The sequence below is a fragment of the Alligator mississippiensis genome, chromosome 3 (genome assembly GCF_030867095.1).
Source record: "Alligator mississippiensis isolate rAllMis1 chromosome 3, rAllMis1, whole genome shotgun sequence".
Lineage (NCBI taxonomy): Eukaryota > Metazoa > Chordata > Crocodylia > Alligatoridae > Alligator > Alligator mississippiensis.
In genome coordinates this window covers 183,242,045-183,257,648 of record NC_081826.1, presented here as the reverse complement: position 1 = coordinate 183,257,648, position 15,604 = coordinate 183,242,045, and the positions used below count along the sequence as shown (strand labels likewise).

Genomic DNA, 15,604 nt, shown 5'->3' with positions numbered 1-15,604 from the left:
GTCAAAATGTTGTCAAAATGTTTCCAAAACTTCTCTCTTGGTTTCTCCCCATACCAAAAAATTAAATCTCTTCCACTTTTTTTTTTTAATTTTGCAAAGCAATAATCCCCCTCCATTAACTACAGGTGAGACTGACTTCAGAAAGCAGGCACTGTCAATGCCACTGCCATGAGTCAGGTACACTGTACTGAATTCCTACTGTTCCATTATGTGATGGGTAGAACCTACACTTACCAGGACCAATGTTGAAATGGAGTGCATAAAAAAGAGCAAACAATCTGGTGTTTCAAGAATGTGCGTGTGTTTATCCAAACACAACTGAAAGCTGCTGATAACAATTTATACCCAGACTACTCAGCAGATAAAAAAGAAGACATACACTTTAGCACATGTTCTCCTCCTGTTTCAGCCCTGAGCTTTTCAAAATGTTATCTTCATTAAAGATAAACTTACTCCAGCTGTAACCAAACTCATCCTCCTTATCTGTATCCTCTGGGACTTTGCTGGAAGATAACTGTGCAATATCATAGCTCATTCCTGAAAAGGCTGAAGGAGGTGGCAAAGGCAAATTACAAAATGAAGTCTTTTCTGGTTCTGATTCTGACTGACTGGATGCCTGTGGAGAACAAGAAAAATGTCATGGCTAAGCATATGCAGCCTCTTGTGCAGGCCAATCTAGTATGTGGAAATGTCAAAATGGCAATGACTATGACTTTGAAATTTAAATACCAAGCAACAGGAATTCTTAATGAGAAACAGCACAGAAAAGCTGTAGGAGATAAAAGAATGCTAAGCAAGGTATAGTAAGGCGCAATGCATTTTTAACAAACAGAACTGACATTAAAAGCCCAATTCAGTGAATGAGTTGCTTCATATCTTAGAGCAAGCCTTATGTGAATGAAGGCTGAAATGATTTTTCAATATCAAATCTGCACAAGCTTGTTTTCTTATGCTTTAAAAAAAGTCCAGTAAATATATTTCCTGTGAAGAAAGATAAAGGAAAGGAGTTAGGATGGTACTAAGGAATCTTTCAAAAGGGAGGATATTTAATTGAAATAGTGATTGAAAGAACAATTTCAAGAACATTTTACTGTAAGGAAATCCATTTTTTGTAAGATTTCCACTTCCAAGATCCTGTTTAGAGGCTTCCTATATAGCTTACCACTAAATGCAAAAATGAGAAAGATTTGACCACAAAAGAAGAAAAACTCCTCTTGGGCCTCGTCTGCCTGATGTATTTGTACTGACAAAGAAAAATGAAATGTATGTGCATAAAAATTAGCACTACAAAAGAATGGTCAAATTTTCAAATCCTTATTCTACAGGGGAAAAAACTTGTTAAAATCAGTTTGCCCAAAGATTATGTGATCATGGAGTGTATGTTTTGGTGCAATCTACTTTGTAGAATTTGCTGTTTATTTAGCATATGATCAATGGTAAACACTCGGCAAGAATTCCAGTCATATGCAAGGACCTCATTTAATTAATTATGAGGCTCATATTACTCCACACAAGTTCAGTAATTGATGTCAGGGTCTGAGCATTAGCACCTATAGAACTTCTTTTGAAAATCATTTCAGAATACTGCAGTTTGTAAGTACTGTACTGATAACTCCCAGCATTTTCCCTCACTACATCAGATTCAACTATCTCATTCTAGTGAAAAGGTTGAGGACAACTCCCAGATGCTATTCCTGGAAGGCAAAGCTTTTCACTCTCATCACCGTGAGAGTGTTAACTAAGGATGCTATTGAAATAAACCTTTACAGGTGCCCTTTCATACTGCAAATGAAAATACTCTGACAGAAATAAGTAGCATAATATTCCCTCAAGATGAAGGTGGAGTAATTCTAGAAATTCAGTAAGGTCTCTGAATCCTTTCTACAGGTTCATTGAAGGCCCTGTAATCTACACAAACATTTATATTTTCTAAATCAAAGTAATGTATCCTTTTACTCCTGTTCTTTGAGATAACTGTGCAAAATGTTGTGGTATACAGAAAGAAATCACAATAAAACAATAAAATCCCTTAGATTTAATCTGGAAAATCTGCTGTATCCTTATTTAATATATGAATACATTTCAATGGATTGACAAAAATAAAGCAGAAACAGCCATGTTTGATCAACAAGGTTTCATTTCACTCCCTACAAGCACATGGACAAATCTGTGTGTATGTTTGAAGTTTAAGTGAATGCTGACATGAAAGCAATATGAAAGCCCCACGTCTCTTGAGGGACCTAAGAGTAGAAGTAGTAAAGTGTTAACAACGATTAAAACACACAGGGTCAAGTTCTGTCTTTAGAAGTTAGTGGGAGTTGGGCATGCATATCCAAGGACAGAATTCGACCCTCTCATTCATGGACACACAAAACTTTTGTTCTCTGAATTGGGCCCTGGAGAGAGGACTAAAACATTTTAGTTAATGATATACTGAGATGCAAACACCTGACAGAACATAAATCCTTTTGGCCATCAGCATCTCCTTGGTCAAATCCATACATATTTTAAAAGGCAGAAAACATACAGCAGCCTCATTTTCTATGTAGTGGGTACATCTGGAAGGAAAAGCAGTACATCTGAGATAATCACATGCCATGTTCAAACGTAAACACTAAGACAGCACACAAAGAATGTGCAACAACCACTAGTACTGAGACAAACCTTAAATGGTGTGGGAGCAAAGGGGTTAGTTGGGGAACAACGGAAGGTAACCCTAACTGGATTCGGTACCTCCTACAGTAATAGAAAACAGCAGTCCATATATTACAGTACTTTCACAATATGTAGCATTAGACACGAACAACTCTTTTCATGTCAAAGGGATATTTTATGCCCTGAGGCAAATTCATGTTTCATTTTAAAACGGCCAAAATTGGCCTAACATGAACCCTGTTTCAGCAAATCTGCAAATAGTTTTCCGAATCTGTTTCTTATTAATTTTCTCCATAAAAAAGCAGGAATAACAAAAGGCTGTACTCTGAGAAACTGCAAAAACCTAAGTTTTGCATATAGCTATGGGTAACTTTAAAAAAAAAATATAAGGGGTTACTTGGAAAATATAAGCAATTATTCATGTTTTATTGCTATTCCCTTTACCTTCCATTTACAACTAGAGGGACAGGTTATATATAACACATACAATACATATTCCTTATATGGTTTGAGATGCGAGGCCTTAAGGAATTAATTGAAGAAACACACATATACATCTAAATTCATTCCCCAAATGCACAAGCATCTACAAGTTACTGCATGAAATCAGAGTTGAATGGATGTGTATTAGGACAGGATTCGGCCTTTAATCAAGTCTATATTTTTCTATGTTTGCATAAGTTCCTGTAAGAATTAATCACTAAAAAGGAGAATCTAACTATTTTTAGCCACCAAGGCTATCAGTATCCTGCTAGTGATACCAAAAAATGAAGGGGGGGGGGGGGAAGGAGGGGAGTTTTTGTTGTTATAAAAAAAGGATGTTGACAAGCAAAAATAAAGAAAGAAAATCCTAGCCACATAAAAAAAAAACAAAGAGAAAGACCATCAAATAAACAACAGTTAGCAAAATATTTCCATTCATTGTGAGCTACAATAATCTTAGCTGAGATCTGCAAAGTTACCCAAAGGATTTGGAAGTAAAGCATCTCACTCTCTAGGTGGCTCTGAGCAGCTCAGCCTCCAGAGTTATGATTACTAAAGTTGACACTTGGTGCCTTAGTTCAAGACATTTTTACTTAATACAAGGAATTTCCATCCACATCAGCACAATATCTTCCCCAAAATTGGTAAAAAACCCCAACCAAACAAACACAACAAAAACAAAGAGGGAGACACATGTCTGACAAACACATTAGTAAGGTTTGGTTAATTAAAAGCAGAACATCAGGGATCATCCAACCTTGTTAGTGTTGAACTGAAGAGAATCAGCAAATGGATTAGTGCTGCTGAAGGTAGGAGGCCTATAGAAAAGGGGATTCTGCTGGAAAGGCAAGGGGGGGCTCTAAAAGGAAAACATAACAGGAGCTAAACATACAAGCAAAAAAAAGGTTGACTTTAAGTAATAGCTTGTGGCTTATTGAATAGACCACAAGACATCTTGTGTTGAGTAAAGAACACCTACTTCATGTGTTTTGCTACAAACATCTGTGAATGAAGGTAAGCAAAGCTGTCTTTCTCTAGCTTAGCTACGCATTAGTGATACTAAATAGCATGTAGGAGAATACTAGACTTACCCTCCCTACCATGTTATATCTGACCTATATCATTCTCTAGGGAGATCAAGCTAGCATTCTGCTTCCCACTTTTACACATAAAGCAGATTTTAAATTCACAAACCTTAAGAGTTAGGTACCTACTGCCCATTGAAAAGCAATGAGAATTAGGTTTCTACCTGATATTTATGTCTTTAAAAATCTCTCCATAACTTCCCTTTTGATTTAGTTGCGATTGTCCTTACACAGCAAAACTCACATTGATATAAATAGCAGGACTTCTCCTTATCCCCACTCTCAAGCCACAGATTCAAGACTGGTGCATGTAACCAATACTGTAACAATGCATATGTTCATAAGTGAGAGAAATTAAAAGTTTGCCTGAATTTTAGTATATATCTAAGTTTGCCTGAATTTTAGTACATATCATATTCCACATACCTAGAGCAGAATCTTATTATTTTGCATTAGTGAGCTGCTTAATTTTTCAGTTTGAGAAGGGAACAAATGTAAGAAAATGTGGGGAAAATTTTGTTTAAAATATAGTTTGTGCTTTTATTTTGATTCTAGTAGGCTAGTTTTATCATTTGCAGTACCTCATGCCATACTAATAAACCTGCCGTGATATGTACACTATTAAATCGTCAGTGATATATTTTGCAGAAGTGAAGTTAAATTATTGGGAATGATTTAATAGTCATTTGCCAATGAGTGGGAAGGACAACAACCCTTTTTTCTAAAACTTTCTATGTTTATGAGTTAAGAAAGTGAGAAATGGCTTACTTTTTCTTAAGCCAGTCTGAATTATTTTTCTATTATCATGATATGATTGTTTTTGCTATGGAAACTTTCCTTACACTTTGGGGGAAAATCTGGGGAAGAAAAAATAAGCTTTATTTTATTCTATTGATGGTGTGCATTACCCTTGTTGTATTACACTCTCTTTTAAGATAAAAATTGTTCTCAACCAAGTATGTTCACTTGAAAGAGAGACAGCCACTCTAGTATTCAATGGCAGACAGGAAAAGGTCCCAGGTATACAAAAACTAAATTCTATAAGGGATAGAAACAATTGCTATGTTGCTCAAATACTCCTTCCCATTATGTGCTTAATGCTATTGGAAAATAAGTAGCACACTACATAGAAGGAATGTAGAACTGCCTCTAGCAATGCAAACTATGGAACTGCCACCACCCTTTTTTCATCAAGACATGACTTGCTCTATAAAGAAAGACACTGCTTTTAGAAATACTGTAAAATCCATTCTTCAAAGTTTATATATTTAGGTACTGTTTTACCAAATAAAGCTACTGTAATCTAATTTGCCATGTTCAGCATCTCTTATTTCTACAGTATCTAAACAACTTGGAAGGTAATGTAAAGACATGGCTTCCACGTTGACAATGCCACTCACAAACTCAACAGGGGAAATTTTCCTTACAATACAATAAGAATTTCTATTGTAATTTCAGATCTGATCTTTTTTACTGTAGAATAAAGGAGTATTTGGGAAATTTGCTAGCAAGGTTCCTATTACAAATAACCATCACATCTGTCATCTGCATATATATTTAAACTGCATCTGAAAGAGGTACCATGGAAATAAAATTAACATAAATATTCTTTGCATCAAAAATGAAGTCCTCATATTAAAACAAAACCAATACACAGTGGTTCACATTTTTGCATTAGATATTTCTAACATAAAAGTATATTAACTTAAAAGATACCTGACATCCTGACTTATGCACCATGCAACTGCTAAAAACGTTTGTGATACATAAAATGTATGTAAATCAGGGAAGAATTTGGAAGATTACATTCCATTTCAATTTACCTGAAGAGTTTGTTCCAACAATACTTTTGTGCAAGAAACCACACACTATAGCACAAAAAAAGAAAACTGTAGCACAAAAGTGTTCTGACTCACTGCAAACCTCTTGAAACTGACAGTCTCTCTCACTAGAAGTGCTGTGGTCCCACATTAACTATAGCTACTTTCTGCATGCTGCTAGCTGTCTGGATGACTGCACGTGAATGAAGAGAGGAAATTCCCTTATAAGCTCTTGCTATAAGTACAGATGCAAGTTTCAAAAGGTTAAGAAAATAAAACTGTTTACAAAATCACACTGTAAAACGTGTACAGTGAGAAGCATTTGCAATGCCTCTGTTTACATATATACAAAAACATGGATATTTTAACAAACAGTAAATCTTAAAATGTAATAGAGTTGTTGAACCTTTCTTTAACACAAAAACTTACCTGTGATAAAGTAAAGGTATCGTTCTCATATTAAGCATTCATCAAGCCCTGTCAAACTTGCCCGTATCGCAGCAAATGCATGAGGCTCATCTTAGCATTCTGAGTACCAATAACCAACATTCAGCAAAGCTATTCCATGCAACTTTACCTGAGATGACTGATGGTAAAATGGGTTAGTAGTTTTCTGCCCACTGTGAGCAGAGGATGATGATGAATTATAGAGAGATTCTGGCTGGGAAAGAAAAGTTATGAGACAACTAGTAAATAAATGTGCAGCTCACATAGCATCCTCAATGAGGAAGTTTAGTTTCAAGTGATGCAAGCTACTATATTAAAGCTCATTAGCCTGTGTTTGCAATGTCCATGCAGCTTAGTAAGGGTTTGCTGTGTACCTCTAGGTCCTTCCACTGAAGTCCACTGAAGATTATAATATGTACTGTCATGTATTTCCGCATACTGTCTCTAATTTCTCTCTCTACGGCTTGTTTTCTGTTAGGCTCCTATTCTGCCCCTTCACAAATTAACATCCTTGAGACATTTCAAAATATTGAAAGTTGGTGCTCAAGAGATAAATTCCAACTGTAAATCAATTTAATTCTAAATGGAAATAATATTTCAAATTAAACCTTAGTTCCTAAATGGCTGAGATGGAACTTGTAGGATTAAATCTTCCCCCCTCCCCAAATAATACCCCATTGGACATGTATTTAATCTACTGCTATGTATTAAGTTTCTTCCCGGGTTCTATATGCTTACCCTTGTTCTGTTTATAATGCTCTGTACCATAAAGACTACAGGGTTGCCTGCCTTCCGTATGGCTTCCACAGCTTGTTCATGGCTTGCATCTCTGAGGTCAATTCCATCCACCTGTAATCGGAAGGCCTCAACTTAACATTATACAAAGCTAAAAACATAATGATTTAACTGCCACATTTTGCTTTGAGTTTTTCTGTTAAGGCCTGAGTCAAAGGCAACTATAGATAGGTCTCTACTGAGAACTTCAACTGAAGATGTAATCAGGCCCTTCGGTAGCAAAAACATAACAGGGTGAGATTTCCAAAGAAATCAAAAGGAGAAAGGCTCCCAGCTCCTACTGTACTTCTGTAGGAACTGAAGTGTCTTATGCTGTTTTGGGATCCCAGCCACATATTTCAGGATTTCAATATTTTTAAAACTGGTTATTCACCTACTTGATTCAAGTTCCATTTGGACATTTTTCCTACAGACCTAGCTTACAGGATATGGAATAATATGAAGACAGTCACACTGTTGGCCAAGCATCACTTCAGCTAATTTAGGATTCAGACTCAGGGACATATTCACCTACCCACAATGGCAGTTGTGAGATTTAATTAACTGATCTTCATAAAGCATGTGAAAATCCTTGGTTGAGGAGTACTGAATAAGTACAAAAATACTGTATTTTTAATAATGGCAGGCATTTTTCCCGATTTCATAGCCTTCCCAGAAACTACAGTTGAAAAGCATTCTACCTAAAAAACAGTATTTAAAAATTCTACAGCTTTCTAAAAAAACAGTATTTTAAAAGGATAACTAAGAACAGCTCTTTGCTTACATGAAACATTTAGCCATAAAATAATATGTACTGATGTGTAAAAAAAATTTTCTCTCATTAGCCATTCAACATCCATGCTATGGTGAGGTTAGAGTTAGAAAAGCATAAAGACAATGATAGTAGCTCTAAGCCAACATATAAGGGTTTTTAGTGATAATTTTTGCACATAAGGCCATCTAGTAAGGGTTTTGTTTCCCCAGTTTATCTGAAACGTAATAATCCAGTGTAAAATAAAGAAAAGAGAAGGAAAACAATTTAAAGCAGCACATTCTATCCCTGTTATGAACTTATGTTACATCTCTGTAAACTTCAGGTAACTGAAGTGGTGGTATGTGCTGACTAAAAAGAGCAGAGCCACAATACGTCACATGACAAACAGAAACTACACATATACTTACATGCATACATAGTGTATCTGTGGCCTTTTGATTAGCATGAAGCTCCATCCCACAACCACACCTGTAAGCTTCATTTTTGGGACAGTCTGCATACTCATTAAAAGCTTATGCTTTAGTTATATGGACCTTTAATTATCTTTGTAATCAAAGTAAAAGACATTTAATGCTTGTTCAATCAATGTTTTCATGTGAGAGATGAACTAAAATACTTAAGCCAACTCCAAGCATTTCTGAATACAGGACTATTTATGGGACCATGTAGAGCTCCACATTTCTTATTTAGACAGTGAGTTACTTGAGCACCTTGATGGATAACAATATCCTTGTGTTACATAAGTATTTATTTATACAGGATACTATAAATGCACCTAATGCAGTACAAATTGTGCCTCAAACCTGTTTATCAACTGAAGTTATGTGGTCCCCTGCCTATGCCTACTTATTGTAAAAGATGCAGCCTATTCTCATCTCCTACATCTAGATTCTGTACGTTGTCCTAGGTGGAAGTCACAGCCCTGTAATGAAATGCTACCTCAGGTGTTACTCACCTACCTGGACCACCTCTCCAAGCAGAAGAAACAGAGTTTCATCTGGCCTAGTCACCCTGAGCTTACTGAATGGCAATTAGGGACCAGGGAATAATAACTGATACACCATAATTACTTGAATCCAAGATAAGGTTTGCCCCCCCATTCAACATGGGGAAAAAAAGGCCCTCATCTTGGATTCAAGTAAAAGATGGGGACAGGCAGTGGCAGGACTACAGTCATTATATAGTAATTATATTTTGTATGGAAAAAGAAAAACATTCACGCAATATCAGTCAAAGAAAACCTGGGAAGGTGCAGTAATCACATGGTATTTGCATTTCAGAATTGTTTTATCCATTCAGAGATATTTAAATGGTAACAAGGTGATATATACAAGTAAGTATTGCCCTACGTGGTTATGCATTTCTTACACAAAATGGAGTTTGTACGGTACCTCCACTATTCTATCTCCAGTTTTCAAGGTTCCATTTTTGCCAGCAGGACTGTCTTCAAGAATGTGTTTGATAAAGATTCCCCTCATAACTTCACCATTGCTCAAGCGGCTCCCCATCCCTCGGCCACCAACAATGCTGATACCCAGTGACTTGCTAGGTTCTCTCCAAAGCTCAACCCTATAATGATGAAAAGCAGACAGAAATATATTAGATCTACATGTACTCTCTTCTGTACTTCTGTTACTCTCTTCTGTAATTTACAAAGGCCTATTTGCATGATTTCTTGCAACAGGCTGAAGGATAAATTATCCATTGCCTTTTCACTTTGTAGCATACAACCTCTTTTTTTTTTAATCCTTCTCCATATTTGGGATTTCTAGTTAAGCCTCTTGAATCCTTCTCCTCATCTACTATGTGAGCTATCAACAGCATAACACATTCTTATACTTGGAAGGGTTTCTCCCAACGAGTTGATACCAACCTACTAATCATTTCTGTGAGGAGTTAATTTTTAGATTCCCCTGGCTTAAGTAAATTACTGTAAATTAAAATTTTAAACTAATCTGCCCAAGCAATCAGCATCTAAATTGGATCACAGGGATTTAGAATGATTGCGACAAAAACATACAGGCACTATTTGTACAATGCTGTTACTTTGTCTGTTACTTTGCACGTACTTCAAATGTTACGCTTAATGGATCCACAAGTATTATTTTTTCAATTCAAATTCTGTTTCTGAGAATGTCATTTGATTCCAAATCCATACCTACCGTCTGGGCTGGTTCCAATTACTATAAGCTGCATTCTGAAGTTCACTTTCCTCTCCCTCCCCTTCTTCTCGTTCTGGAAGTTCTGGAAGATCTCTGCTAATAAATGAGAGCATGCAGACTACTTTCAAAGTTCTAAACAAGACACCGGTGTTCACTGTCAAACTTCACTGATCAGCTCCAACTGCCAGAATTAGCATTTCTTAAGTGCATGGAGGTAGCCATGATTTTTACATACAGAGATATGAATAAAAATACTAAAGGATGTAGCATATTTGTCTGTTTGCAAAAGATACGAACATATTGCTGAAATGCAGATCTTTCCCAGTAGAATTAAAATCAATTTTAAAATACAAATAATTTTCTACTTCTGATTGTTAGTGCTTGTTTAGCCAAAGCTTGCTGTGCAAGTGCTTCTTTCTTGTTAGAAAGATTTAAAACTTCTCTGGTACAGCTGTGAACTATTTAGAGTCACCAGCCATTCAGTGGACTTCCTTATAGGAAGTCTGTTATAATACATGCTGTATTTCAGAATTCCCTTCCACAACAACCACAGAAAAAAATATTCTACACTTCTGAATTTGAGTTGAATTAAATTTTAGGATGAGTAATATTTTGTTTCCAGTGGGGAAAAAATGTCTAGTGATTTAAAGTAACTGTTGCGCAATCTCTTTTTCTCTGATAAATATAGGTCTCTCTAAGCCATCTTCAGCTACACTCTCAAGAAAGGAGGCATTCAAAATTGCCAGACACTTGAAAATCTCAGCCAACATTTTACTAGGATTTTAAAGCCTATAAGAGAACAAAGAGAACTGTTCATTCTCCAGTTGTAAAATCCCATGTAATTTTTCCAATGTATTTTCTGGATGAAATAGAAATGTCATAATTTACATTTTGGAACAGTACAGGTAATAATAAACAACACTGGAACTTCTATCTGAAATATCCCAAATAACTGTTTGATTTGACTGAATCTGTCATAAAAGTTTTATACAGTAAAAGCTCTATTATCTGGCATCTCCTGGGAATGGGGGATGCCGGATAACAAAATATGCCAGTTAATTGAGTGGCCCGAACAGATATCCTTGCCTGTTCAGGCCACCACTTCTCCCACTACATCCAAGGCGTCACCGCCCCTCCTGCGGGCTCTTCAGGACAGGGAGGTGGGCCCCACGCAGCCTGTTATGTCCCCAGGCCATGGATAACAGAGCATGCCGGCTTTTAAGGTGCTGGTTACCAGAGATTTTACTGTATCTGCTTTCTTTTAATTATAATACGTCAGTAACTTTTCCCCAGTATTTTAGTATTTCCTCAGTGCTTTTTCTAAAAGGCCCACTTAATTAATGAAGAGTATTCACAAGCTGTATTCACATATAGTCTCTCATTGCATTGTGACTGAAGGGTTAAGCCTCTCAGGTAGTGTGGAGGCCAATCAGCACACCAACAGACACTAGGGCTGTGCGAAACAGCACTGTTTCATTTCAACTTCTGTTTCACCATTTCAAAGGAACAGCGTTTCATTTTGTCATTTTGTCTCATTTCGAAGCGCTGTTCCATTTTGTTTTCTTGAAACAGTTCCGCTGTTTCGATGCGTTTTGACGTTTCGCCCAAAGGCTATAATGGGGAATCATGAAAATGCCTATAACTTTGTCATTTCTTGCCTGATTCAGATGAAAATAGCAGGGGTGGTAGCCCTATCTGAGGGCATGAAGCCTGTCATGTTTCAAGGAGATAGTTGCAGGGGTTACTGGGAAACTGCACCTCAAACTGCTAAAAGCAAAACTCATGTCACTTGCCAGCAGCAGCAGCCTCCTGTCATCCTGCACACAGATCTGGGGGTCCACACCCCAGGGAGGGCTGCGGGGCTGTGCTGGACTCCTCCTGGGGGTGTAGACCCCCAGATCTGTGCGCGGGATGACAGGAGGCTGCCTCCTGGGACTGGCACTGGGTGCAGCCCGTGCCTAGCACTGGGAAGACTGCTGCTGGCCCCAGGCAGCAGCAGCAGCCTCCTATCATCCCACATGTAGATCTGGGGCCTGCGCCCCTGGGAGGAATCCGGCAGTGCTGGGAGGGCAGGTTGAGCTCTGTGAGGCTGGCGGAGCCGCTCAGAGTGCAGCCCTGGCTCTCCCTGCCTCCTGCCACTGGGCAGCTCTCCAACCAGCTCTGCGAGCCCCATGGAGCTCAACTTGGCAGTGGGAAGCGGCCGGAGAGCCAGTGGCAGAGCCACTTGGAGCGCAGCCCTGGTGAGCACAGCCCGGCAGTGGGAGGCTCCGCAGCCCCGCAGAGCTGAGCCTAGCAGAGGGAGGCAGGGTAGAGCCACTGCCCAAGGCTGTGCTCAGAGCCAGGGCTGTGTTCGGAGCAGCTCCGCCAGCTCAGCTCTGTGGGCCTGCGGAGCCTCCAGCTGCCAGCCTGTGCTCATCAGGGCTGTGCTCCAAGCGGCTCCAACAGCCTCATGGAGCTCACCCCTGTGGTGGGAAGTGGGGGAGAAAAAGGGCTGCACTCTGAGCAGCTCCGCCAGCCCCATGGAGATTAGCCCGGCAGTGGGAGGCAGCAGGAGACACTGTTGGAGCCGTTCGGAACGCAGCCCTGGCTCTGGACACAGCCCTGGCCAGTGGCTCTCCCTCACCTCCTGCTGCCAGGCTCAGCTCTGTGGGGCTGGTGGAGTCGCTCGGACTGCAGCTAAGTGGTGGGAGGCGAGGGAGAGCAAGGGCTGTGCTCTGAGTGGCTTTGCCAGCCCCATGGAGCTCAGCCTGATGTGTGGAAGAACCAGTGGCAGAGCAGCTCAGAGTTCAGCCCTGGCAAGCTCAGCCTGGCAGTGGGAGGCTCTGCAGCTCCATGGAGCTGAGCCAGCTGGTGGGAGGCAGGGAGAGTCACTGGCCAGAGCTGTGGTCGGAGCCAGGATTGCACTCAGAGTGACCCTCCACCTGCTCTCCCACCACCAGGCTGAGCTCCAGAATTATTCCCCCCTCCCCTCTGCCTTACATAGACACCTCAGCATTAGCTAGCAGACCACATGCTGGCTACAGTCCTGCTTTGGGAGACAACAGGCAGACAGACTTTTTGGATCTAATCAACAGGTAGCTTAATGACCTTCCTTGGAAGAGCTGTTTAAGAAGAGCTCCATTAGTTAATGGAGAGAGGCTTTGTTTTCTTAATGGGTTAATAAACTATGAGTTAGGGGTGATAAACATTCCCTGCTGGACTGCTGGGGGGGGGGGGAAATAATCAGAGTATCCTGCCCAGGCCTAGCCACGCCCCCCTCAGCTCACCTCACCTCTGTGCAAGGGAAGGGAAGGCTGCTCTAGCGCCCCCCCACCCCACCTGCACTCCTGCTTCTAACCTGAGCCACTACAGGCATGTGCCTGCATTTCTGAGATGTCTGTCTGGTTACAAAACTGATTTAGCCTGGCCAAGTTAGACTAACCTGCAAAGATTGAATCAATTCAGGTTCAGGTTTTTTGAATGACTGTCCCTAGCCCTGCTGTTGTTTTAGTCTGCTCCTGCTCAGCTGTCCCCACTGTTTTTGATTCCCATTATCCTGATCTTTGGCACTCTCCTAACCTCTCACTTCCTTTCTGCCTTGGACCTTCTAGTTCCTGACCTGTGTTTCAGTTCACGATTCTGGTCTCTGGAACCTCCCCTGATTCTGATGTTGGCTCTACCCACTCTATCACATTGCTGCCTCTCTGTCTTAGAAATGCCAACAACTGGCAAGCTTTTCGAGTGCAAAAAAGAGACTGATTTATTTACAATAGGATTTAAAATAGTTTATACTCACCTCCCTTTTACAAATATCTATAAGTATACATGTCTTACAAAACTGTCATGGCAACTCGCTACTGAAGGTACAAATTTTATTAGCCAGCCTTGTAGCTTGATAACTGATTGACAGTTTACAAAAAAATCACATTTTTCCTTCTTACAGAAAAATGAAATCATGAGGAGAATTTTGCAAGGCTACACATATGGGAAGAAGTAAAGCAAAGCAGATGAGTCACCTGACAGTATGTGAAGAGAAGAGGTCAAAAGGCATAGTTCCCTCTGGCTGTTCTCCCAAACTAGCTCTGTACTCTTCCAACTGTTCTGCTGGCACATAGGTAATACTGCAATAAAATAAACACATAAATGTAAAACAAATCATGGATCATACCTGGTGGTTCTGAAGAGGAAGGATTAGCCATCTGAGATTACTTAACATGCCAACTGACATAAGGGCCAAAATGTTATTGCTGGGAGCCAAGGCACAGGGAACTCCACATATCCCTAACGAATTAGTCACTTTACTATGCACCTATAGTCAAAATGATAAATTGTACAGGCATCCACTAGTGCTAACTGCACCACTTATGAACTCAGGAAGCAGTTACAGTTTATTTTGTGGCAATGACTGTCATGCTGAATAACCTATTTGCAACAACAAAAAAATAAGTATAAGCAAACAGAAGAATCTGTTTGGTACTTCTGTCCAAAGTGCTACATGGAAATGGTTTTGGAAGTTCATTTGCATAAGTGTTATGGTAGCCTTTGTGGCTTCTATCAAGGCTTTGATTTTTGTTGTTGTTGTTGTAGTTGTATGAAAAACATAAAATAGACAAGGAGGAGAAGGTAGGTACAACGACAAATAGGAAGGTGATGTAGAAAAATTAGAAAGAGCACTTTCAACAGATCATCCGCAGCACTTTCAACAGTGCAACTCCGCAGCACTTTATCATCAAATCAGGAGTGATATGGGGAAATACAGGTAAAAGATATAGCTCCCTATTTTAAAGTCAGTGCTAACAAAAATAGTACCTTCGTGACAAGAAGCCTCCAAACATTAGGGCTTTAACTGAACAACAGAATGAATAATTACAGGACTGCCAAGACTGCAAACAGGCAGGGTGGTTATACTTAAGGAAAACATGGGACATATCCTGCCAATCATCTTTTTAAGTAACCTTGTTTTATCCCTCTAATGGAGCAGAAGGAGAAAAGGTCAGAAATATTACCCCCAGTCAACAGGTTGATGAGGTTTGGGGTTTTGATTAATCAACATCAGTTCAGCCTGGGTCTGTACCTTGCTCCATCCTGGAGAAATGGAATTCCTGTTCTCTCCCCCCTCATCTGGCATAAAATGTAAGAAATGTTGTTTCCCTGAAGAATGAACAGGGAAAAAAGCCCAACAAATCCACTGTGGGGCCAGCCCTAAAGATTCTTTCCATTATAAAAGGCCTAAAAATATCATCCATTTTAAACAAAAGGGGCCATTCATCTAGGTACTTCCACCTGTCACTCTGATTATTCACATTTCACCTTACTACAAATGCAGAAATAAGCAGAAATTTTACAAATGTGTCTGCAATATGTGCGGGCCGAGCCCCGATCCCGCCCTCGTCGCCATGTGCGGTGGTGATTCCGATCCCATTC

At 39.6% G+C, this 15,604-nt stretch overlaps 1 protein-coding gene across 17 annotated transcripts in view; it reads right to left on the bottom strand.

Moving 5' to 3' along the window:
- Positions 1–15,604, bottom strand: part of MPDZ (multiple PDZ domain crumbs cell polarity complex component) — a 140,132-nt gene that overhangs the window by 27,122 nt on the left and 97,406 nt on the right. For 9 of the 17 annotated variants that reach the window (XM_019483833.2, XM_019483832.2, XM_019483830.2 and 6 more), the window contains 6 exons: positions 14,197–14,301; positions 10,202–10,297; positions 9,431–9,608; positions 7,229–7,339; positions 6,621–6,704; positions 454–616 (listed from right to left, as the gene is read on the bottom strand). In XM_019483833.2, the coding sequence (XP_019339378.1) occupies positions 454–616; positions 6,621–6,704; positions 7,229–7,339; positions 9,431–9,608; positions 10,202–10,297; positions 14,197–14,301 (737 nt within the window). The remainder of the gene's footprint in view (positions 1–453; positions 617–6,620; positions 6,705–7,228; positions 7,340–9,430; positions 9,609–10,201; positions 10,298–14,196; positions 14,302–15,604) is intronic. The other 8 variants (XM_019483829.2, XM_019483831.2, XM_014611103.3 and 5 more) reach the window with 5 other exon arrangements.